The 24,924-nt window shown below is 42.0% G+C and overlaps 2 protein-coding genes and 1 long non-coding RNA gene across 3 annotated transcripts in view; 1 reads left to right on the top strand and 2 right to left on the bottom strand.

Moving 5' to 3' along the window:
• Window positions 1-9,349, bottom strand: part of DIDO1 (death inducer-obliterator 1) — a 55,375-nt gene extending 46,026 nt beyond the window's left edge. Inside the window, exon 1 of the mRNA XM_055813844.1 lies at window positions 9,200-9,349. The gene's annotated coding sequence lies outside the window, so the exon portion shown is untranslated. The remainder of the gene's footprint in view (window positions 1-9,199) is intronic.
• Window positions 9,350-12,011: 2,662 nt separating this feature from the next.
• On the bottom strand, window positions 12,012-13,992 carry LOC129785173 (uncharacterized). The gene is made up of 2 exons (XR_008748810.1): window positions 13,881-13,992; window positions 12,012-12,287 (listed from the first exon to the last, which is right to left on the bottom strand). It is a non-coding gene; the product is annotated as an uncharacterized LOC129785173 (long non-coding RNA).
• A 1,308-nt stretch (window positions 13,993-15,300) lies between these two features.
• Window positions 15,301-23,012, top strand: GID8 (GID complex subunit 8 homolog). Its single transcript, XM_005239859.4, has 5 exons — window positions 15,301-15,428; window positions 16,648-16,777; window positions 17,969-18,165; window positions 18,677-18,874; window positions 19,185-23,012. The coding sequence occupies exons 2-5, from the start codon at window positions 16,660-16,662 to the stop codon at window positions 19,356-19,358; spliced, it is 687 nt and encodes a 228-aa protein (XP_005239916.1). The 5' UTR covers window positions 15,301-15,428; window positions 16,648-16,659; the 3' UTR covers window positions 19,359-23,012.
• Window positions 23,013-24,924: the final 1,912 nt, after the last annotated feature.

Genomic DNA, 24,924 nt, shown 5'->3' with positions numbered 1-24,924 from the left:
CTATTTTGTGTAGTTTTTTGACGAATCTGTATGAAAAACTAGTGATCTTTATCCTCTTGTTAATGGTAATTCTCCTTGTCAACAGTATCACTTTATTCCATGTTCTCGGATGTCAGCACTCTCCAATACTCAACCAATCTGCTGTAATCTGCACAAATTCCACTATCTCATTATTCAGATGTTATACAACCACCTTGCATTAATAATCCAGTCCAACTGATTAATATTTGGCACCTATTAGTCCTCTTATTCCCTACTCACCCCAAGAACTCTACAGAAGGATGTCTTTGATTCTGAAGGATCACAGGCATACTCACCCCCCTACACAAGCATCCAAGAGGCAAGGTTCACCTCATATTTAAGAGCTGTGATAGACACTAGTACCTGCAGGAGCTGTTTCAGTGTGGCCTGTTACCTAAGAAACATTTACTTCTACTGTGACAGAGAAACAAAGGCTTTTTTTTTTTTTCCCCAGAAGTCTTCATATTGAAGCTCCAGTTAATGTTCCAGATATGTTAAGGAAATTCAATGGCCAGGGCCCAAGGACAGGACAGAAGTCACAACCACCCACAACGGCCAACGTAAGGTTCTGAACACTAGGGTTAGTGAGGAGACAGAAGACTGTTTACATCTGCAAAAACATTCAAAGCATAAGAGTCCTGCCTTTCCTAGCTTTTAAAAACAGGTATCATTCAGCAGTGACCAGTTTCATCTCCACATCCTGACAAATATCCAGCCTATCCCAGTATTTAAGATACTGGCTTTAATCAGAATGATGTGTAAGTGGCCTTTAGTTTTATTTTTATGCAAGTTTCTTCAGAATTAGAAGACCTGACACATAAGATACTTGGCTAGAACCACCATATCCAGGATAGATTTCTTAAATATCAAAGAAACTGCAGGATGTCATGAACAGGACAGAAAACATCCTTTCCAGAATGATGAAACAGTGACTCCAACCACAGTTGACACTGTTTGCTGATTTCACTCCCTGTAAAAGAGGCAGTGGACTTGACCTATGCCCCCTTTTAAATGTTAAAAAATTCCTAATAAGCAAATATATTAATATCATGTGAGGAAAAAAAAAAAAATACTGTCTGAGAACTCACATACGGACATAACTTCTGATGCAAATAAAAGAAATGTTGGTATGGTCTAGTTGATGCCACTTCCACTCAGAAGACTGGTCCCGTTGAAAATTACTTTGCATCCCTATTTGTTAAAGACGACATCTGGGAAGCCTTGCACTTTCTACTAAGCAGCAGCAAAATTAATCCCTTCCATCAACAAGCATTATAAAAGCAGCCCAAAGAAGTCAGTAGGGCAAAACCTACTGTGTACTTAAGTTCTGTCCAGACCACGGACTAAAGGTACAATCCTTTGACCCCCAGAACTGCAGGAAATGGCTCCTGCACTAGCACTGGGGAAAGCCATGCACGCACAGGGCTTCCTTCCATCTGCTCATCCATGAAAGATGCAAAAGCAGACTACTTACATGAGAAACAGTAACAACAAAAAATCAGATGACCAAGAACAACTAGTATATGGTCTTTTATTTTCAGGAAAAACGTATTCACTGCTTACTGAAGTATTTTCCTTCTGAAAGAAGGAGCATACCTTTCAAAAAGTTGTAAAATGAGAATGTGACAGAAGAGAAGCAATGAGAGCTGAAGGGCAAGAAAGGAAGTAGTTGTAAGGCTCAACTCTGGATATGAAGATTACTGCTGTGATCCAGAACTCTCCTCTCCCACACTCCAAGTAATTTACCACCTCACTACTTGACTGTTATAAAAAAGCTACAGTTCAAAGTCAAAATCTAGACATCTCTGGTAAATATGAAGATTTTTATGCCAGAAGTTTACATTTGAAAGATCACATTAATAAAATTTGCATAAAATCAAAGTATTTCAGTGCTTACAGTTAGACCTAGAAGAATATCATCAAAGAGAAATCACGCTACAAAACCTGTAACGCTTATCTGTAAATGCTTTGCTGGCTATCATTATATACATTCATTCCAAGATTATAAACAAACCTACTACCTCATATACCTGCAATACTAAAAATCTAAGTGGCAGGTAATTCCTTCCTATTCTATTCAATACATTATTCCCACTTAAAAAATTAACACATTAACACGGTTTTAAATTTGCACTATGCAGGTTCAGTAATACAGCCATGTTCCTCAGAAATAACCCATCCTAACTGAAGAAATGCATACTCTTAAATACTGCATGAAGCAGTAAGAATTCCAGGCTAATATGAACAGTGCTATACAACCAAATTCAGACAAAATACCACCAAGACCCAGTTTTAAGGTAGTTTTTAATATCAGAACAGTATTTCAACCCCAGATGCACATAACACAACATGATATTAATTAATTTGTCAGGGATGGCACCACTGACACCTACAGTACAATCACACATCACACCCTTCCACTCCAACCTGCTGGGTCTCCCTCATTTCCCCATCTCCCCTTACAAAGACAGATTCCAGTACTTTTGAAGCCTCATTTTCCAGTGTTGGGAAGCATCCCATCTTAGCTCCTACCAAAAGTAATGGAAAAGAACTGGCTTAATTAGCACGGGAGATCAGGCTGCCCCAGGACAGAAACAGTTGCACCAGAGAATAGAGAATTTCACCCTTCAAAACTGGTGGAAAGGAAGTGTGTGACCGTACCCATACCACAGTAGGCTCTGATGAGAGTGTAAAGCTCCAAGGGACCCTCTAAGCACACCTATGTGATCAGATCTCCCCAGGAAGATTAATTCAAAGGCTTATGCACCTCTGTTGAAACCCCTTCCTCAATCTCACTGACATTTTATCAAGAAATCTTTGAAGGTACTCTAAGACCTTGTGGTGTCATATATGATATCATGAGTAATTCATTAGTGTCCATCACTACCATCTTTTTACTGTCAGACACCCCTGGAAACACCCCTGGAAACTCAGATAGACGATTTCATTGAAGATTTGTGGTTTGCTGACTTTCTGGCATCAAATGCAGCTTTTATTTGGTTGGTGTTGAAAAGTTATTTCAAATGTTCAGGGTATGGTGCAAAACACTTGTCCTGCCTTGGCACTTTAGCACAGATTTACATGATACCAAGTACTATCAATATGCAGTGCTGAGGCCAATCAACTAACAAGATTTAAAATGTAAACATTAACTACCTTTTTTCATTTCCAAAGATGCAGAAGCAAGTATTCAACCTTCTTCCAGATTTTTCTCTCATGAAAAATGACTCTATACATTTACGAATATTTCACAAGATCATTTTTCCACTTGAGAAAGGTATCAAAGAAATATTCTAAATTAACAATAAACTTTACAGCAAGCCAACTTAAAAGCTGGAATTTTAAAAACAATTAAGTGGATTAATTCCAAGAAGTTAAAAGAAATAGCTTCACTTAAAAACAATACATACATTCACTTGGTCTCTGTACTTGTGGTAATAAAGAAATTAACCTTTCCAAATTAAAATGGTTTTAGTCACCCATTATTATAGTAATTCCCCTCTACTAATGTCTGAAACTAACACATACACCATCATCCTTTCCATGATTTCTGTCAGGCTACTCACTTACCTTATGTAAGCCTCATAAGAGGGCCACTGCCTCACATGATGGGAATCTGCACGCATACAGGACAGCAATCCTGCGCATTTGCAGTGAATGTGGGACCTCCTGGAGTGCTGAATTTAATGTGCATGCACTGAATCAGATTACCACACACACACATAGCAGACTAGTGTACAGCAGCAGTTAGACAGAAAAGACAATGAGTGACTCCACAGTGTATACTCCATATAATATATACTCCACATAATTACTCCAAGCAAAAATGCATAAAGTAGCTCCCTGGTTTATGCAAAACAAAATACACACACATTGAAGTTTATTTTTGTCTTTTAGGCTAGAAAATCATCTTCCCAAGCAAAACATTTAAAAAAGATTCTTGTTTCAGATTGCATAATACAGGATCAGAACAGTCAAAAAAAAATAAAAGAAGGGATGGACCACTCAGTAGGTAGTGCAGCACCAAGTATTACAAGCATATTTTATTCTGGGTAAGTAGCAAAAGTACTTCTTTGAACCAGAGTGAAGTTCCCACAGCAAAATTCAGCTAAACAGTGATTTATCTTAGAAATATTCCAGGTACTTCAGCAGCAGGCTCACCAGAAAACTGGCAAACATGAAAATGTTATTTAATAACAGACAAAACTGTGATGACCATACATACTGCAGATGTTCACTGCCACCACTGCACAAGCCAGTAATGTTAAAGGGTACAATCCCTCATCAACATAGCCATGCTGGCATAAGCGCCTCATATTGGTATAATTACACCTGCAAAACTGTACTTTTACCTTTATGAGTCGTTCTGTTTGCAGGGTGGGGTATCAGGTGTGCAATCGGGTGCAGCGAAGTTTTATCAGTGTGGCTGCACACATCACAAAACAAAGCTCTATTAACACACTAGTACAGGCCTTTCCAAGTAGGGAAGCAGTTTGTATAAGGAGGAAGCAAGATTTTCAAGGTTCACTCAAATTCCTTGAATGAAAAAAGTTAAATCAGCAAACAGATTCGTATATATTTGTTATAAACTGAAGCTTTCGCCAGCACAGCTCTGTCTGTTAGTAGCTGGGGAAAGAACCGTAACTGACAACTGCACTGACTGAACTTTAGTAAAGGTCAAACCTTAACAGATGACACTTACACTATGCACATCCTCCAACCTGTAGACCCATAATTGTGTTTGATAAACAAAATTCATATTCAGTTTAGTGTTTTCTGCATTTGAGGAAACACTAATTTTAAGAGGAAAGAAGAATATTATATACATGCCGTTGGTATTTTCTAGTCCAGAGGTTCCTGGGTGCTTAGAAGATTAGGCAGATACACTCTACTGGCTTAATAACAGGCTGACATTTGGATTTTTACTACTGCTGTAATACCTTCTGAAGCCTTTATTCACATTCTTCCAAATAAGCTAATCCAGTATCTGCCCTAATAATGAAAGTTTACCCAAAGACAACAAAATAAAACAGAATTTTTTGGTCAAGTTTACTTCTGCTCTCAGGGTCTGAACAGAATGAGTAAAAATGAGATATCAAATAGATTTAAGAAAAGTTTAAATAGATTTAAGAAAAGTTTCAGAGCAGAATCACACCAGTGTATGTAAATAACTCTGCTTTCTTCTTTTTCCTTTTCATACAGATTAAGAAAAAAAGGCTGCAGCTTTCAGTGGTCAAAAACTTACGATTAGCCATCTCTGTACAAGAAACCTTCTAAAGGCCCCAGTACAAGCCAATTTTACAAGGCATACTACTAAGTGTATACAACAGAAATATCAATTGTTATTGGGTATTACTCAATATACAGTATCTTTATGATTCCTTTTCCATCACCTTGAATAAAAGTATTTTACAAATATATACTACCTATTTGCCTAACGTTCAATTTCTGCTACTGAACTTGACCTCTTCAGCAGCACTGAAAACGCATTTTCAGCAACTGCACTGGAAACACTAGGCTTTGGAAAGGTGATTCACACAATCTGGCATTCTTCTGCTGAAGTACCAAAGAAATTAGCTCTTTCTCATGGCTGTTAACTGAACTGAACAGCGGGCTGTTCTAGGGCTAAGCCTGAGAACCTTACAGTTTAACTCCTCAACATCCCACAGCTTGTTTATTTTTAAACATACAAGATTACAATTCTACAACTGTCAAATTTCAGCTTGGATACTTACACTGTACTTAAAAACCCCTCTTCTCAAACAGTTTTACCCAAACTAGCGTACAGGCTTTTTGTCAAGTTGGCATTACAACAGTACATAAACTAGTTACACATCCTATATAATTATATGTAAAAAATGTTAGGTTTACATTATAATAAAACTGTATGTATCCTGTGGCATGTCTAGCTATTGTTGTTGGTCAAACTGTGTATTCAGAAATAGACTCAGAACAACTGCAGGATTGTAACTTCTAACCCTACCTGCAAAGCTGTTGTAAAAAACAAAAAAAAACACAACCAAAAAAACCACCAAAAAAGCAACCACTGTGTTTTTACACTTCCCCCCCTCCTTTCATTTTAAAAACTGAGGTAAAATATAACACCTGAAACCAGCTATCATTCTCATTCCATCAAAAAAACTTCATTAAATGAAGTAAAACAAATTAATTTCTCCTTCAGAATCTAGTGAAACACAGTAATTACAGCATACTGATCATGTTATTAAAAATGCAGGAAACACAGTTCAGTTCTCAATTTTGATTAGGGTTTACTGTGAGAACACACATAATACACATTTAATCTTTGTGTCTCAGCTCCCTAACTGGAAATTTAAAATTCTTCTTAGCCTCAAAGTCTATAAATGTTCTTGAGACTACCACCATTAATAACTGTGGAGTATTCACTTATTTCAGAAGCTGTATTAGATAAAAACTTAACAGTATAACCCTCTAAGTGTTAACTGACATCTGACTTTCAGTTAACCATCACTAAAGATTCTTCTGCTGAGAAGATGCTTGACAACACACAAAAAAGCAACCAGTTCTTGCGTAAACTAGATAAATCTCCTACCATTGTTCCACTACTTGCGGCACTATAAGAGACACTAGGCAGAAAAAGTGCACCACAGAATAAAATTAATGCAGACAGACACTACCACTTCTGTCAGCTAAAAACCCATCTAATCTTCCTCTTGCTGAGCACAGTCCCTTCTTCCATTTTTATCAGATAAATTTTATAAACTCTCAACCTAACCCCTATAATGCTTGAACTTCCTCTCCCCACTTAGTATCTATCTGAAGTTTCAGGCTGTACAGAATTAAAATCCCACAGCTGTCAATTACAACTATAAAGACAATCACTGTCTTAAACCAGAAACAAATAACATAACCTACTGCCTTATAGTGAAGCAGGATTAAATAGAACAAACACTGCCTTTTGGTGAGTCCACTAGACACGGAAAAATATTTATTCAATTTTATTTACTATTCCGGACTCATACAATTCTATTAGCATTGCCTCGGGGGGTTCGGGTGGTGTTTTTTTTAAGAAAAACTCAAAAAGGCATCTCTTAGTTATATGAAAAGCACCCACTAAAGCACTGTGTGAATTATATGTATTCATATATTAATATTTTAAAACCTATAGGTATTTCAGTGTACATACACTTGCAGCAGAGCAAAAACTTCATTTGCATACCAACAGAAATCAACTAAAATATCCCTTAAAAAACCCCACAAACTTTGTAAAAAAAATTATTTAAATGCTCGTCTTGAAATCAACAATTATTCAATTTGCAAATCACTGGAGTCATGTGGTCTCAAAGTAGGCTGAAGGCTAACACTAGCCTTTATTCTTCCCCCAAAGTGCACTGAAAACCTGTATGTGCAATGTTTCTGGAACCACCATGGGAAAAAAAAAATTAAGGCCTAACCGAGCAGCTATTTTGAGCTTACTTCTATATTTGTTCCTATAGAAAGTTCCAAATGTCAAGGAACGGTAACAAGCAGCTGGCATACATAAAAGTGGAGCACAACCTGAAATATCTATTACAATTAACACAGTACATGCTACACTTGTACAGTAACTACACATCATCATTTTTCATTGACCAGCAATATAATTGCTTAAATAGCTAGCAAATTTTGTTTGTAGAAGTAGCAACAAGACAGTTGAAGCTAACCTAATTCAAATTACCACTTACAAGAAAGGTGTAAAATAGACAAAAAGAAAAGCAAAGAGCGAGCAACTTCTCATAAAATAAACCAAAATATAGTTGAATATCAGCTGTCATTTACCTAAACGAGGCTGTGACGATTAAGTACTCAAAAGAGCTATTTCTGCAAAAAACTCAGATTATCCAGAGGAGGAAAAAAAAAAATAAAACCAGCGGAATTAAGAATGCTATATAGATCCTTCTGAGTTAAATAAAAGGAATTGGTTTGGGTTTTTTTTTTTGTCTCCCTGAAGTTCCTAGGAGGGAAACATGAAAGCCCATGTAAAGAAAAACAGCATGTTACACTGTCTTGGATTACTGAATATACAAACAGCAGGGAGAGTGTAACACAGGTACATTCTGTAACAGGTTAAAGAGATTGTAACGTCCTTTCCAAGTTAAAAATAACAAGCTAAACCCATAAGATTTTCTTAACCCACCACTAAAATGCAGCTATCACTTGGAGGTATAAACTGAAAACTGCTTAACTGTATGAAACAAAATTTGGTCACCATCAAAGAATGGCTTCTGCAAGCCAAATGAACAGCTCCAAACTACCATCACCTCCAAGAGACAGTATTTAAGTACATTAGTGCAAGAGATAGGGAATGAATTATTGACAGGGAATTCACTGAATATTTAAAGCCAGCCAACAATTACTACAGCCTAAAAATTCAACCCCTCCTCCGTTTCCCTCAAAGAAAGTCACCAGAAGAGTATAAAGTTCAACTTTCCTTGTTTCATTCACGCATAAGGAGACCACCTTTACCGCCCAGGGAACATAAGGTCCCCCCAAGGCAGGGAAGGGTCGGCCCCCGCTCGGCAGAGGCCCCAGCCCCGCCGTGAGCTGGCGGGGGGTGCTGCAGCGCCCGGCGCTATCCCCGCCCCGGGGAGGGCCGCGGCCAGACCCCTCGGCCCGTACGAGGGCAACGGTGAAACTGAACGAGAAAGGCGGTTAAAGTCGGTCGTGACGTCACGGAGAAGCTTGCCGGCGTCAGCTGGGTAATGACGTCGATCGCCTCAGAGCACAACCGTCCTCTCCTTTTCCCCCCCAACATGGAGGAGCCCGCCTTCTAGCCCGCTCCGCCCGGGGGGGGCGTCCTCTCCGCTCCGGCCCAACCACGTTATGTGCTTATGGGGCGGCGGCTTTTAGCTTCCTCCGGGGCCCCCGCACGGAGTCGCCGACCTCCTCTGGAACCGGGCCAGGCCTCCGGCGTGCCCGCGCCCTGCAGCCGCACCGACGGTCCTCTGAAACCAGGCCGCGCCGCGCCCTCCCCCTCCCCGCGCTCCCTCCGCCCGCCCTGACCCGCACCGCCCGCCCGCCTCCATTTTCTAGTCGAGCCCAAAGGCGGCCAGGCCGGAGGAGGCGGCCGCCCCTTTTTCGCGAGCCCTCCGCCGCAGCGGCGGCCCGACTCCCTTTCTCCTCCCGTCCCGGTGTTTCTCCGGCTGCCTCCCTCACTCACCGCGGGGAGGGGGTGTGGGGATCTCGCCGCCGCCGCCGAGGGTCTCAGCCGAGCCGAGCCGCCATTTCCTCCTCGCAACCGCGCCAGAGAGCTGGGCGGGGACGCTCCGCCCCCGCTACCATAGAGACCGATATGGCGGCCAACGGCAGCCTAGAACGCTGCGCTCTGCGCACGGCTCGCGGAGGACTTGGGCGGCCGTTGGCTCCGCCTCCCGGCCGGGCGCGCGGCCACTCACGGCGGCGCGGGAGAGCCCCGGCCCGGCCGCCGCCGCCCCCCCCCCCCCCCCCCCCCCGCCCGCGGGGAGGCCGAGCAGCCCCCGGCCCGCCGCCGCCCCCGGCTCGGACGGAGGCAGGGCCGCCCCCCACCCAGCCGCAGCGGCGCGGCTGCCCGCCGAGGCCCCGTCCTTTCGGCTCTAGGCCGCCGCACGCTGCCATCTTGCGGCCGCTGAGGAAGGGGAAAGGCGGGCCGCCCCAGTCACCTCGGGGCTTCCTCTGCAGACGGGCTCGGTGGGATCGGCCGCGTCTGCTCCCAGTTTTCTTACCGAAATGCGGGGTGATCTTACCTCACAGGAGCTGCAGTTTTATCATTATTCGAGAGGTTGCAAGTGCCAAGGCAAAACCGCACAGCAGCAGTGTTAAATGGGCTTACAGTGACTTCTCTCACAGAAGTGCGGCTTTGTCACAGGATTAACATGGCCGAGGAGCTGCCTGCTGCTTGCAGACCCGACTTCTGACATCAGCTGTGCTCCCCACCTGTCCTTATTCCCTGGGGGTTTGGTTTTGGTTTTCTTACTCTACTCCATCTGTTTTAGAAAATCAAATAGCAATTGCTGCAGTAATGCTTTCCTCTGGGCCCAAGCCATGGAGTGCCATGGAAAGGAAGCATTCGCTGAATCAGCTTGTCCACTGCATAGAGGCTTCCCAGTAAGCACCCTTTAAAAACAGTTAGGCTACTAAAAAAACCCAACCAAATCCAGCATCCAAGCTGCTATAAATATTTACAGAGTTAACTGCCATTTAAATGTTTTCTTCCTGCTGTCGGTACTTCTGATACTAGCAACCTGAAACACAGGCCTCGCAGCCTCTGAGGGGTCCCAAGGTTTACAGGAGGACCCACTCCTGACCCATCCATCTGAAGAGCCTTTTTGGCAGTTGGAGGTGTGAGATTTGGCTCTTTTTTTTTTTTCCTCGTGGGTTGATAACACTGATTTCAGTTGGATTCCAGACAGGTGCAGTGTTTACTATGATGAATTAAGGAATACAAACATGAGGAAACATAACATACTTAGCACTAATTCTATAGAATTACAGGATCCTATTAAGCAATTTGATTATAACTTTTAGAAGTCTACATTCTATACACAAGATTTCTGGTGGTAAAAGCTCAGGATAATGTTGGAAAAGCTGCTGTTACTTTTTTACCTAATAGCATAGTCAGCCTTTCTCCACCTGTAAAACCAGGCAGTACTAATACTTACTTAGCACAGGAACACCAAGAGGTAAAAAAACCCCAACAGATCCCTGTGCAAAAGTACAAGACACCATGATTAAAGGCAAGCAGAATTTCAATTTTTGTTCTGCAGCTACAGAGCTACAATAAATTAAAAGTACGTGGAGAAGAAATACCTTATGATTTGGTAGATCAAGCTGCACTGATTTATGCCCTGGGAAAAAGCTAATAACATGTTGTTAACAGACAAATTCAGCATCTAGGAAGTGCTCAAACCCAGGAATTACACACCGAGGGAAAGGGAACATGCAAACCAAGGAACTTGTTGGTGTGCAAGCACCAGTGAAGAGGGGATGACTGCAATAGGGGATACAGCAGTGAAACAGGTTTTAAATTCCTCTTACACACATTTGGCAAGAGGCTTACACCATCTTAAATATAACACTGATTCACTTTGCACACCCAGTGAATACTAGCACATGCCACGTTCAACCCACAACTTTGTGTTAAAGCCCAAGTCAAGACTACCTACCTTTGCTGACTGAACACTTGTGTCACCTTCACTGAAATGGTACCATCAGCACCTCAGTTCTTTCCCTGCCTCATTCCCTTCTTAATTCTTTCCCTGTTAAAGCCTAATTTATTTTCATTTGGGAAATTTGCTGCTGGGTTACTGGTCTGAATCCACATTGTCCTGGTTTTTAGTGATCTGTATAATGCAAGTTTTGTTTCAGTTTAGGCCTCATATAAGATGATGATAGTTTCTAACTGATTTGAACAGAAAACACTGCTTCTAAAACAGTCTAATAAGCACCTCGTCTATCTCTCCTTAAACACCAGAAAAGCTTACGCTGAGCCAGATATAAATCTCTCAGCGCTAAGGCTCCTTAGAACTTTTTTCCACTGCTTTACAAAACCTTTTCTGCTATTAGGCAGTCAGTGCACTGAGATTTTCCTCTGCAGCTGACACATCTTTGTTTATCCCTTGGGCTTCGCTAATTAGTGTTTTTTTAAAATTCAGGCATGTACAAATTGGCCGTACTTACATTTGCAGTGTCTCACACAAGGGCCTTTACATGTGACCCATACAACTACTGTTTGCCATGGGCACCAAGGCATCATCCTCGTATTGCACAGAGATGGTCTCCCCAGACTTGGGATGTCACTTCTGCTCTCTCACCCACCTTTCCCTTCACCGAGATAGTAACCTTTTCCAGTGTTTGAAGATGCAAAGCCCTGAAATGTAATACTCACTTTATGTGCACCCCTTCTCGCAGTTGTTCTTCACTAAACGTTCTGGTGAGCCAACTTCAGCAGCCAGGGAAAAACTAGAGACAGAGTTAGCCCATGAAAAGAGTAGGGATAAAAGCAAATGAGCAAGTTTATTCCCTCCATGTCTAGTGTTTTTGCTTTTATTTAACAGATAATTGATCATTTGAAGTCTGAAGAGACTGATTTCTGTTGGTGGTGCTCCAGCTCTACCTTTTTTTTGGTGGAGAGAGGCCTCTGTCTTCAGAGTTAAGCACATCACTCAAAGTAGATGCATCAGATGTCAAGGTACTGTATCCTCTGTGTCCTTGATTCTCCAAGGCTCTGGATACTTCAATTTTCATAAAGACTAGATGAACTCAGAAAAATACTTTACTGAGGGTTAATCATATTCACATGCAGCCCCCCCCCCCCCCCGCCTTTTTTTGCAGGGATTTTTCTGACTTCTCCAGGGATAGTGATTTTGGTATGGGACGCACTCCACTCAACTCTAAACACCAGTCATCAAAATACTTCTTGACATTAGGAAGTATCAAATCCTAATATCTGTAAAAATTCCACAAACTGCACTGAATTACAGTTATTAGATGTTTGTTTTCAGCTCAGTTTTGTAGTCTTGCCCAAAAGTCCAACTTCCTATGCTATTACTTCCCTCATTACTGTAAGACTCTTGTAGGACTGCAACATACTGAACCCACAGGATAGTTTCCTGAGAGCAAAGTATTTTGTTTCCATGCATTTTAATCCAACTTTGGAGTCACAGTAGTATCCTGCAAGGTTTTCCCTGAGTAATAAACTAAAGATTTGGTTCCAACTTTGGGGAGAACGTGAGAGTTTTTTAACAGAAGTTAGGCTTTAGTGCTAGGAAAAGAACAAATGATGTAAGAAGCTTTTGCCCTGAATTGCTGCACAGCTTTGTATCTTCCTACTCCCTTCTTAATTTTGTGACATTTAACCAAGAAAGTCCATCCAAGCTTGGTATTTCCAAATCCTTGAGTATTCCAGGCTATGAAGCACAGGGAACACAAGCATTCCTCTTCACTAAAGGCAGCTGCAGGTATTATACATGGGACGATTAAACATTTATTCAGTGAGCCAGAAGTTAGAGGGGAATACAGAAAGTGATGAGGCAGCTTTCTATCAGAAAAGCTAGTATAAAATGTCTCATTTATCACTCAAGATACTGCTCAATCCTCCAAACACGCAGTTTTCATTGCATGTGGAACAGTAATAGGGGAAAAAAAGGGCCTGTATCAAGATAAAGGAATAATAGTTTTATAAGGTTGTTGGTTTTTTTTTAATGTACTTAGGGTTTTATCACACTGGGCTAATACTGCCATGAAAGGTGTCATAACAAGTAGTACTATTTAACTAAATAAAAACAATTCATGCATTAGAAAGTCACTTTCTTTCCAGACTCATTAAGAAAATACTTAAATAGTAATATTCAAAGCGTGTTTGTTGCAACTCTAGTGGTTATAACACCTCTCCTCTCAAATGAAAGCAGAGTTTCTAAGATACGACGTTACCAGAAACATCAAAAAGCTAGGGAAAGCACATGAAAGGAAAAAAAACCACCAAGAACAAAAAGAGAAGAATGCAGCTGGCCACGATATTCTGGACAACAACACTATAAGCTTTTTGTTAACATTATAGTCAGAAGAAATGCCAACTCCTAAAAATATTAAAAAAAAAAAATCCAAAACCAACCAAGCTTTTTTCATGACAAGCAAAACCACAACTTGGGAGCTGCTTTTAGCCCATTTTTACTTCTCTTTAGCTTAGGGACAATAAAAGGATAAAGGGAAACTTGTGCTGCAGTTGAGCAAACATACCCAACCTCTGAAAAAACAGGTGTCAGCACCACACAATCAAGCATGCTGCCAAACAGCAGCTCACACGTTAGCTTACTTATTCAATATATTAGTTTACTTACTAGAAAACAGCTACACCTATTCTTTACCTGTAAGCAGCAACTGTGATGTGAGTTACACTCGGTTGCCTCCTCTCTGCTTGGGATATGTTTCCCTCTCTCGAAAAGACAGGAAAACCCCTCCCAGAGAGGAGTATCTTCCTCCTCTCCCTGTCTTTATGGAATTCTCCTGAGAAACTCCACCTTTTGGGGAGGAGCTGACAAGAACCAGACAGGACATCTAAGCCAGCGAGAGATTTACAAGCCTACCGGTTCAAAACTAAAGAGTGTGAACGTTTATGTTTCCCAATGAGTAAAATTCATTGAGATTAGTTTTTATATTAAAACCTGAAGACCGCTCTCCAATCAATAGGAATACTTGCTACACTGCAGCTTTTTGTCATATGGCTAACAACTAATGGCACTTATTACTAAATATTTGAAATTCTTTGTCCCAAATTCTGCATTGTTTATAAGCTTGGAGCTTGCTTTGGGGAAATATGTTAATAAATTATTGATTACATTGTAGATTTGTGCAGTTTTGATGTAAGGACAGTTGTAATGGAAGTGAGCTTTGGAGGTGGCACTTTACTGCATGGTTACAAACACAAGAGTGAAAAATGAGCAATTGTATCCATATTCCCAGTCTAAGTGAAATGACATTTTCCTGAGGACTATCATTCGTAGCATTTCACACTTAGTGGTATGTCTTGAGCCTGCTCTTCATTTAAATATAGAAATTGAGGTGTGTTCTTGGCTTTTCAGCAGAGTGCTTTAATTCACAAACCCTGCTGGCTCTAGCACAGTGAGTTTGTTAACTTTCCTCAGCAGCCAATACAAATATTGGCAGAGATGACAGAGCAGAGCCCTCGGCCGGGTAGGCGCACGGCCTGGTGCACCGTGGGCAGTGGGAGCTGGCGGAGCGGCACACTCCTGTCCCGGGCTGTGACCCACCTCCCTCGCCACTGCTCTGGCACATCGGCAGGGCCAGGCAGCCCCAGCCGGAATGGCCAACCCTTGCCAAGCTCGAGGTCTGCGCTGACCCCGCCATGTCCGTGGACCAATCGCTCAGACTCTGCCTCGGCCGTCAATGCCAGGCCGGTGCCCCGCTCGCAGGCAGGCCCGCACTGCCACCGGACACGTTATGGAAGCGTGGGGGGGACATGGAGCACACAGCAACTGCGGTACCTCCCGGGCCCGCCGGCGAGGCAGCATGGCGGAGCCGCGCCGAGCCCTGCGCTGCCGCCCGCCCCGCGGCCGTGAGCCGAAGAGGGGCTGGGGGCTCCGGGGCCCCTCAGCCCTGGCCGCCACAGCGGCCACGCCGCCTCCAGTGACCCCCACCCCGCCGGCTGGCCCCGCGCCCCGGCCGCCCCCCGCCGCACGGCCGCCGTGGGCCCGGCTGCCCGCTGGAGGGGTGCGCCCCCACGGCAGGCCGACACTCTGTCCCGCGCGCCGACTCTATGGTTGTGTTTTCTCGCCCCTCTCCGGGCGCTGATTGGCCGAGAGGGCGGTTCTCGCGAGATCCGCGCGCCAGCGGCCTGGCGGAGGTGGCGGAGGGGCTCGCGTTCGTGCGTTGGAGCCGGCACCGCGGCGCGCTCGGTAAGATGGCGGCGGTGGGTCCGCTCCTTCCCTTAGCGGCCGGGGGCCGGCGGGGGCCTGCCCTTGGCCCGGTGGGTCGGCCTGGCGCTGTCCGCTGCGGGTGGTGGGGGCGCGCTGGGCCTGTGGCGAGCTGGGCCGAGCGCTTCGGTGGCCCGGGCCCCGGGGAGGGCCAGGTCGGGGGCAGCGGCTCGGCGGGCCGGTGACGGGCGGCGGTTGCGGGGCGGGGGAAGTCCCCCCGCGGGCGGGCGCCGTGCGGAGCTTGGGGCGGCGCGGCCCGTTGCGGCGGGAGCCCAGTTCCCCCGCCGCGTGGTTGGGAGCGGCGTGAAAGCGGGGCTGGGGCCCGATCGGTCCCGGAGGCGGCCCCGGGCGGCTCCTGGCTCTGGCTGTCCGACTTCCCGGGGCGCGGTGTGGCCTTGGTGGTAGTTCAGGGAAGGGAAAACCTGTTGGAAGTGGACTGGCGGTGGGAAGGCGCTGTCGCTCCTGCCTGGCTGAGAGGGGTGGTGGTGCCTGTTGCTGTTGTTGTTGCCGCCTCTCCTCCCCCTTTCGCTGCCGCTGTGGTCGTGACTTGAAGGTAGAAATGAATGAATGCCGGCTTTAGCAAATCGATTTGCTTGCCAATCTGAAAAAAAAATCTGCCGTCAAGAAAAATGCTAGGAGCTAATATTTTAGTAACGTTGACAGGAGTACTTTTGGGGATAGTGAAGCTAATGGTGTCAGTCTTTTAGTTGTGCACTGGATAACACATGTATCATTACAGTTTTGTAGCTGTACAATATATGGAGCCGTCCTGTCTAAGTTGTGGTGAAAACTTTAAAGCCAATATTGTTTACGTAGGCTTTGCTTTAAACATTTGTTACAAGTTTTCTGGCTGTCAATCTCTGATTCACTTGTCTCACACTGTGATGCTGTGTGTTCTGTGGAAATCCTAAACAAATTTTTTTTGGAGTGAGTTTAATAGTAAGTACAAGAAGACAGTATTTGAATTTTTTATTCTGATAACTGATGAAAGCAGCTTTAGAGACTGGCTAGTAAATGTGAAACGGTGCAGTAACAGGGAGGAGAAAAATGCAGAATTGTGGTTTGAGATAAAAGGGTCTCTTTCAGATTATTAATTTAAAAGATCTCATTAAAAAAAGATGTAAAGATGGTAGTAACACAGTGCTTACATACATTACACTTCTTGAATCATGTTAAATGAGTTGCTTTTCTTTTCTTGTAGTAAGAATTCAGGATGAGTTATGCAGAAAAACCTGATGAAATCACGAAAGATGAATGGATGGAAAAACTTAATAACTTGCATATCCAGAGAGCAGACATGAACCGCCTTATCATGAACTACCTTGTTACAGGTAAAAATGAGTGGTAGCGCTAGGAGGCTTTTAAGTGCACGCCACTTATGTTATCAAGACAGACATTTTTGGCTAGAACCTGCTACTTGATGGAATGAAATCAAGGGCTTTGAGGACTTAGTGATTGCTGTTGGCTTTTCTTAGCAACATACAGCTGCTCTTGTGTTCCTTCTCCTAAGTGGAAACTGACTAAGAATCAGACACAGAGCAGTTACCATGCAATAGAAGTGACATTTATTAACCTTAACTCTTCTGTTAAAGGATGTAGAAAGTGTTTTCTGGAGCGCTGTGAACAAACATGACCCATTTCTGTATGATGATGTGCCTTTTTATGCTGTTAAAACAGAGTTCAAGATATGTTGCAGTTGTTAAATAGCACTCTGAAAGCTGCACAAAACAACTATCAGAAGCAAGTTTTAACTGGCTAGAAGAATAAACTCTAAAAGGGCACTGTTGTCAAAATAGTTTGAGACCAAAAATACTAAACCCTTCAGCATATAGCCTGACTATATACTTAGAACAATCAAAAACCTTTAGAAATTGTCCCTAGCAATTATGATGCATACCATCACAGTAAGCTATACTAGGGTGGAGGCGTTTGTATCCAATCTACACCCCTGTTTACATTGCTGTGTAGGTGAGGCCTCTGGGATGAAGGAAGAGCATCTTAGTGGATGGCATAAATGATTTTTGTGTATATGAAAGCATGACTTAGGATTTAAAATAGCTGTTACGACTTTAAAAAAATATGTTGGTATGAGAAAGCAAATTTCATTCTGTTTCTTCTCAGTAAAAGTGGTAGGTCTGTGTAAAAAGACTTGGGGGCTGTGGGGCAAAGCAAAACCACCCAACTTTTGAAAACAGGATTTTGAAAATTACATTTCAGAGTAAGTACAGCGCTCTGTTTAATAAAGTATAAAACAAGCTTTCAGGTTAAGAGGTATCAGACTACAAGTTGCGTGCATCCTTAGCAAATGAGGGCATGTAAGTTAAGACTGAATTCAGCATGCACTGTTTGACGCCTGTTGGATAATTGACTATTTAAATAGAGAAGAATTTTTCAGAGGTTCAGATTTAAGTCTTTAAACTTGCAAAATGCACAAGCAATACTAAAATATTTTCATTGAAGCTGATTTCATGAAACACTTTTTTAAAAAAATGTATTTTATAGGTAAAATGTTTCTGTTTCAGAGGGCTTTAAAGAAGCAGCGGAGAAATTTCGAATGGAGTCTGGGATTGAACCCAGTGTTGATTTAGAAACTCTCGATGAAAGAATAAAAATTCGAGAAATGATACTGAAAGGACAGATTCAAGAAGCCATTGCATTAATAAACAGCCTCCATCCAGAATTGCTAGATACTAACAGATACCTTTACTTTCATTTGCAGGTAAGGACAGGTGGCAAACCTTATCTTTGTTTCAGAGGTTGCTGAGAGACTGGAAAAAGTATTGCAGATGTTATGAGTATGTTGGGAAGTTTGTGGCGAAGCATGATGCAATTTCATGTGTTTGTTCTTTGTATCGTTTTGTAGCAGCAGGAAACTTTGTGGTGTAGTGCAGGAACTGTCATACGTATACACTTACTAATGTGAAAACTTATAACAGCATCAGTGGTCTGTGACTTACCGACTTCCAATTACTGTTGGTCTGTATTTCTAGTAGTTCCTTTAGTAACACATCTTTTCAAAACTCAAAAGCGTCAGGTTACCTTTTCCAGTAGATTTTGTAGCCAGGTCTGCCACTTCTTGTCTTACAGACTGAGGAGAATTGACCTCAAACTGTCAAATTATGGATTAGTATTTGTCTCAAATTACACACTAATGTCTGAAGATTGCAGTCTTGAAATACTGAAGATTTGTTAATTTGTTTAGCTAATATTCCCATGTTTTTTGTATGTAGCAGCAGCATTTGATTGAACTGATTCGGCAGCGTGAGACAGAAGCAGCTCTGGAATTTGCTCAGACCCAATTAGCAGAACAAGGCGAGGAAAGCAGGGAATGCCTGACAGAAATGGAGCGTACACTGGCTTTGCTTGCCTTTGATAATCCCGAAGAATCACCATTTGGAGACTTGCTTAACATGATGCAGCGACAGAAGGTAGTCCTTTCTCAAGAGGAAATTGATGTCTTTTATTCATATGTGGTGAAAATAACATCCAAATATTTTTGAAATGTTCAGAAAAAATGTTTAAAGAGGTGTGCAAAAGAACAGAAGTATTTCTTAAGCAAGATTTAAAAAACTGGAGTTAATGTATTCAAGTATTTGGCTGTCTTCCTTGTCTCCAGGCTCATAGTCTGTGGAGCTTTGTCCTGACCATGTTCTGAGGAATTAGCACACTAGGTGTGATCTTTCCAGTGTCAGTGTGACATTAGTAGTGTTAATCATATAACAACTATTTCTTTTCCAGGTTTGGAGTGAGGTTAATCAAGCGGTTCTAGACTATGAAAATCGTGAATCAACACCCAAGTTGGCAAAATTACTGAAACTACTACTGTGGGCTCAGAATGAGCTGGACCAGAAGAAAGTGAAATATCCCAAAATGACAGACCTCAGCAAGGGGACGATCGAAGAACCCAAGTAAATCGTGTGCAGATGGACATCAAACAATCTTAGTACTGCACAGTATACATTTATATCAGTCTGTGACTGAAATATTTTTACTACAATACAGCACTCAATTCAGATTTTTCAATGAACATCTAATTTGAAGGGAGAAAAGTCCCTTTTAAATGCTGCAAAAACTGCATTGAAAGGCGCTGTATCTCTTTGAAAGTCTGACTTAGGCTATGCACTATGATACATTTTTAAAAAACAATTAAGACAGGAAAAATAGCATTTTTAAAAGTACAGAACTCAAGCTTTCTAATTGGCTACTGATGCCTAGTTTAGTGGCCAGTGCGTTAATACGGAGTTATATTGGCAACTATTCAGTTAAGTTTAACTGTCTCCTGTTTGAAATGTGTATATAGAACAGTGAATATTTTCTACCTTTAAGTTATAGCCAGATATACATTCCCCTTAAAAGTAACTGGTCAAGTTTTCATCTATAAACTTTGCAGTAAGGTCAACCTTTTGCTTAGGAAATAGTGTACAAACTTGTAAATCATAATTTAAGGACTTTTTTTTTTTTTTTCCTTGTTTCTGACTTTTTGGTGCTTTATATGGTGAGAGCTATGTTCATAATGGATCAGTGACCCAATTTTCAGGAGGAGTGTTGTTGGAAGTAAGTTTTTTCTTAATTTTCATGAATGACCAAAATGGCCCCAAGGCATTTGAGGGTTTTTAACAGGGGCCTTTCCCCCTATATTAAATTTGCAGCTGTAGACACTGCAGTGATTCTAGCAGGCTACTAAAGCTTTGAAGGCCACTTGATATTTGTAAGCTGAAAGACATGCTTGTGTTAGGAAATTAAGTGGAGGGGAGAGATACTCGTTGAAGCCTCTGGTGTATCATCTTGTGCAGGATATGCCTTTATGCTTGCTGAATAAGAATCGTTTTAGAGCTGCTTGGGCTGTTTTAATGCCTTTTGCTGAGCAGAGCAGGGCTGTCTAAAAACAGATTATTTCCATTTTCTCAATTCTTCCATACCTTTCTGAAGAGATGCAGTTCATCTTCACCTGTATTTGTTTACTGACTGTCCTCACTCCAGTTAGGATTATAGTTTTAATGTTTTACACGTGAAGTCCAGACTTTAAGTCAACAAATTGTAATCTTCTGGGTATGGGATGTTTTGGTCGACTCAGTTTTGCAGCACTGGACGTTGGTGTATATCCAGTGGTAGTAAGCACTAATCTTGCCAAACCGATCTCTAGATTTTTAGGTCTGTATATCAAGTTATTGCAGATTTGCTGAACAAAGACCAAGCTGATGGGTGAAATAGCTTAACATCATGAAACACTGGCAGTTGTCACACCAGTCCCATACTGTACATAATCTAGTCTTGTATGGTAGATATTACCCTGTAGAATGAAACTTAGTTTTCACTTAATTTTACTGGAATACTTACGCATTAAACTGTATAAAGCTTTGCAGATACACCTGACTTATGGAAACTAACAAAACCTGTTACTGATTGCATTACTGTGAACACTGTTTACTTGTGTAGCTATTTTTTGTGGGGGGAAGCCATTGTTTGTTAAGCAGCTATTAGAGATGCAGAGCACCAAGACTAAGCTAGATGGTGGATGTGACAAAATTATTTGTTCCCATTTATTACTGATTGTTCTGTTCTCCACTTTGAGGCATTTGTGGTATGGAGGTCTTAAAGTTTGTACATAACAAACGAGCTGTCAGTAGCCCCCCAACTACTACAGCAGTCTGGCTTTCCTTCACCCAGGCTGGTTATTCTAACACCACATTTTTAACAGTTGCGGGTGTTTGGTTTGGTTATTTTTTTTTTAATTCTTTTTTTTTTTTTCCCTCTTCTTTTTCCAGTCGGTTGATGTCTGAAAACCATGTATAACTTTCAGTTTGTGAGAAACTGTATGGTTAATGTAACTTTGTTTAATAACAAACTGCAGAAACAAAACTGGAATAGCTCTAGTTTCTTCATATATGAACTGATCAGCTTTTCCTCTGTTCTGACACTTCCGTTGTTAAATCTCATCTAAAGCTTCTCCCAGATGAAATGGAAAGTGGTGTGGTTTTGTGGCATAACTAGCATTTTTCTCCATGAGAAATGCAGTATTAAGTCCTGGTTGAGAAGTTCACTGTACTTCTAGAACGCTACGTTAATTTCATATAGTATCTGGGCAGAGATTGAGCATAGATTACTTGAATTGTCACTAGCTTGTTTTTGGGTTTTTTTTTTCCCATTAAAAAATAAACATGTTTTTTAAGGGGTTTAATATAAAATTAGTATAGAACTATCTCACTTTGTTTTTATGAACATGCCACATTGATAAGCAGCTTTAATCTGTAAAGTTTTTGGTAACTGCAAGAAAATATTCGAAAGCTATGCATTTTAGAGAAAGCATAAAGGTAGTGATATTGGTACTTCTAAGGATCTTTATATTAGTGTATATAAAATAGTTTGCATATACAAATATAATATATAATCTGTTTGAAATATTCTTGAATGGTAGGGGCTGTGAAACATAATTTATGGAAATATTGTACACAGTAAACAGATGTCTCAGTACACGAATGAACTTTTGTCATATGCATGAGAAGTGTCTTATTTGGTGACTACTAATTAATGGGATTTTGTTAACCCATTTTTGTTAGATAACCACTTTAACAAATATTATTAAATGCCACTTTGATCAGTTTGCTTTAGTGTAAAAATACATATTTTGTTCCACTTAATCTAGAACAATATGAAAATAACTTTTGTTAGAAGATTTGTTCCAAACTCAGCGGTGGCAAACAAATCTGGTAATTAAACGTGGTACACTACACTCATTCCTCCCCCAGCCTTCCCTTTGTTGAAAGCAAATGAGGTCTTTTTCATCAGTGCTATGGACATGGAAGAACTTGGGTTGTAAAATACCCTGTCTTACATGCCTTTGCAGAAAGGCTGTATATCAAGTGTGTTTTGATTAGGCTACAGCTCTCTTCCTCTTTTCCAAAACCTGTCACCTCCCTAGTAATGTGTCATCTTCGCTATTACCACATCTCTGTTCTGCCTGTCAAATCCAAGCTAAATTGCGGTGGCTCCTGTTGTGCCATGGAGTCATTTGTTGAAGGGTGGGGGATAACAGGTTTCCATGAAGACGAAGTGCCAGTGGTACTTTCTGAGAAATCCTTACTGAACTCTTTTAATTCGATACAGCTGGAAAAACAGGCTGCTGCACAGAAACGAACAGCAGAATTTTAAGTAAAGCATTTACTCTCAAGACTTGTGAAGAGGCAAACATATGTGCTTGAAACCAGGTGAAGTACCTCTCTCTCTTTAGGATGATTTCATTGAAACACTTTCAGCTCCTTCCACCCACATTAAAAGAAAAATTGCAATGAATGTGGAGAGCACTTATGTAGCATTTAAGATGTATGAAATTACCTGGAAAGAATGTTGTCTCCTTTCCACTCCTTGTATATATAGGGGAAGCCATTACATTATTCTAGGATGATTTTTATTGTTTTTAATTTGTAAAATTTATGCTTTGTATGCTTGAGTATAAGCTTAAAAGCATTGCTAAAAACCATCCTTGAGTCGTAGATGACTGTTGCTTGACTTCAAAACACTTTCTGTCCGAGTTTGTTACAAAGCTTATTAAATTGAGTTGGAGCGTGATCCCTGTGTGTCTTATCTTCACGGGTGATGGGACCTTCTGCGGGCAAGAGCACCAGGAAGCATCCTTGAGATACTTCCCTCAATAGAAAAGGGTATAGAGTAATATTTTGTCCTAAATCTGCCTTTAGGCTACAACAGGTTGAAACAGGTTCTGATCTGCACTGCAGATCTCTCTTCCATCCTGAAGCAATGTCACCGCTCAGTGTTTTTTGGTGCTATGATGTTCTTAACGAAAGGGGATGAGTAGGGTTTGTGAGCAAGTGTCTCCAGCCCTGCTTGTCAGCTGGTTTGGTTTACGGGCTCAGCTGTGCAGACCCAAATCTTAGCAACCTCGAAGCAACCAACCAAAGCACCCTCAAAAGGATTTGTACTTACCAATGGGCACACTGAGGTGCTAGAAACTCTCAGTTGCTTTCCTCCCTCCTCCTGCCTTCGTATGATTACATGAAGGATGATGTTGGCCAAACTGTCAGTGGGCTGCACGTTGATGCATTCAGGCACCTCAGAACCAGAAAGCCCCATGCGCTCTCTGATGTTAAATGGGGATTCCAACAATGTTCTGCTGTCTTGAACCCACCTGCGTGGATATCTGCGTGGGGGTTGCTGTTCATTCAAAAGCAATCTCAACTTGCCAGCTTCCTTGATGGCGTGCTTATTTTTGAGCACGTTGTTTGCAGCAGTTTTGCAAAGCCGTGTTACTCAGCACTGGAAACCACGTGTGTGTTCTTCCGACTGAGGGCTGGACACGCTGTGTGGAACCTGCGTGTTGGTTGGCAGGGAGCTCTCAAGCTGCAGCTGGGCCGTCCTTCCAGGAGACAATGAGCGTCCTTTATGGAACATGCGAGCCTATTTCCCCTTTCACACCCCTTCAGGATTTGGCCTTGATCTGTGCTTAACTTCATAAAGTCTTGAAATAATACAACCGTCGTGTGGATAAACTTCAGTGATAGTAAATGCTGGCTCAAATCCTAACCCAATAATCTTTTGTTTGGTTTAATCTTTTGACAGGTTAAACTGAACAAAGGAAAAACTAGAGGAGATTGTGTTCTTGCATAAGATTACTTTCTTTAGTCAGCACCTGTCTTCTGAGCTGATTCCATTTGCCATTTAATCAGCTCGGTGGGAGGTTTGCTTCCAGAAAATTATGCAGCAGTAAAGGAATGATGTGGTTTTACTTTTTAAACTTAGTTATGTACATGTGATGGCTGTTACGCTCAAACACCTTTTTTTATTTTTTTTTTGACTGCAGCTATTTTTGACAGTGAAACTAGCTTCTTAAGTGAGAAGCAAATTAGTCATAGAAGCTATTAATTGAAGAGGTGATACTGAGCAGTGCAAGGAGAGGAACCGAAGAGTGCAAAAAATAAAGAAAACTTTGTGCGATGTGCTCGATTTCCAAATTGAATCAGAATTTTAGTAAGTTGGTAGCCACTGTTGGAGGTGCTTGTATGCCACAGCAGCGAAGCTCATACCCAGGTTTGAGTTAGTAAGTTTTGTGTATCTGTGATTCGTGTACCATGCCCAAGACCTCCTCAGTTCTTTTCTGAGCTTACTACATCCATTTCACCTCTGTAGTTACATCAGCACTCATCTCCCCTCCTGCCTCGAATTAACATAACTCCAAACATACGCTCTTTAAAAACCCCAAACGTATTGGACGATGGTTTTGATTTTTGGCTGCACTTCACCATGACTTGGCTCCCTCTTCTGGAAACGGGCACAGTAGCAGAGTGAGTAAAAATACTTCATAGTTTCCCATTTCCTGCCCAAATAAAGGGAGGAAAGCCTACAACTGGGTGAAGACAAACTCTGTGGTTACTACACGTGGTTCCCCTCAGGTTCTGCTTGCAGCAAAATTTGTTGCGTTTGTTTCCCTCTGTCGGCAGCGGGTCTATGGGACCGTGTGACTGCG

Source organism: Falco peregrinus, chromosome 9 (assembly GCF_023634155.1).
Source record: "Falco peregrinus isolate bFalPer1 chromosome 9, bFalPer1.pri, whole genome shotgun sequence".
Classification (NCBI taxonomy): domain Eukaryota; kingdom Metazoa; phylum Chordata; class Aves; order Falconiformes; family Falconidae; genus Falco; species Falco peregrinus.
The sequence above is the reverse complement of the archived record's forward strand: the minus strand, read 5'-3'. Positions and strand labels throughout refer to the sequence as shown.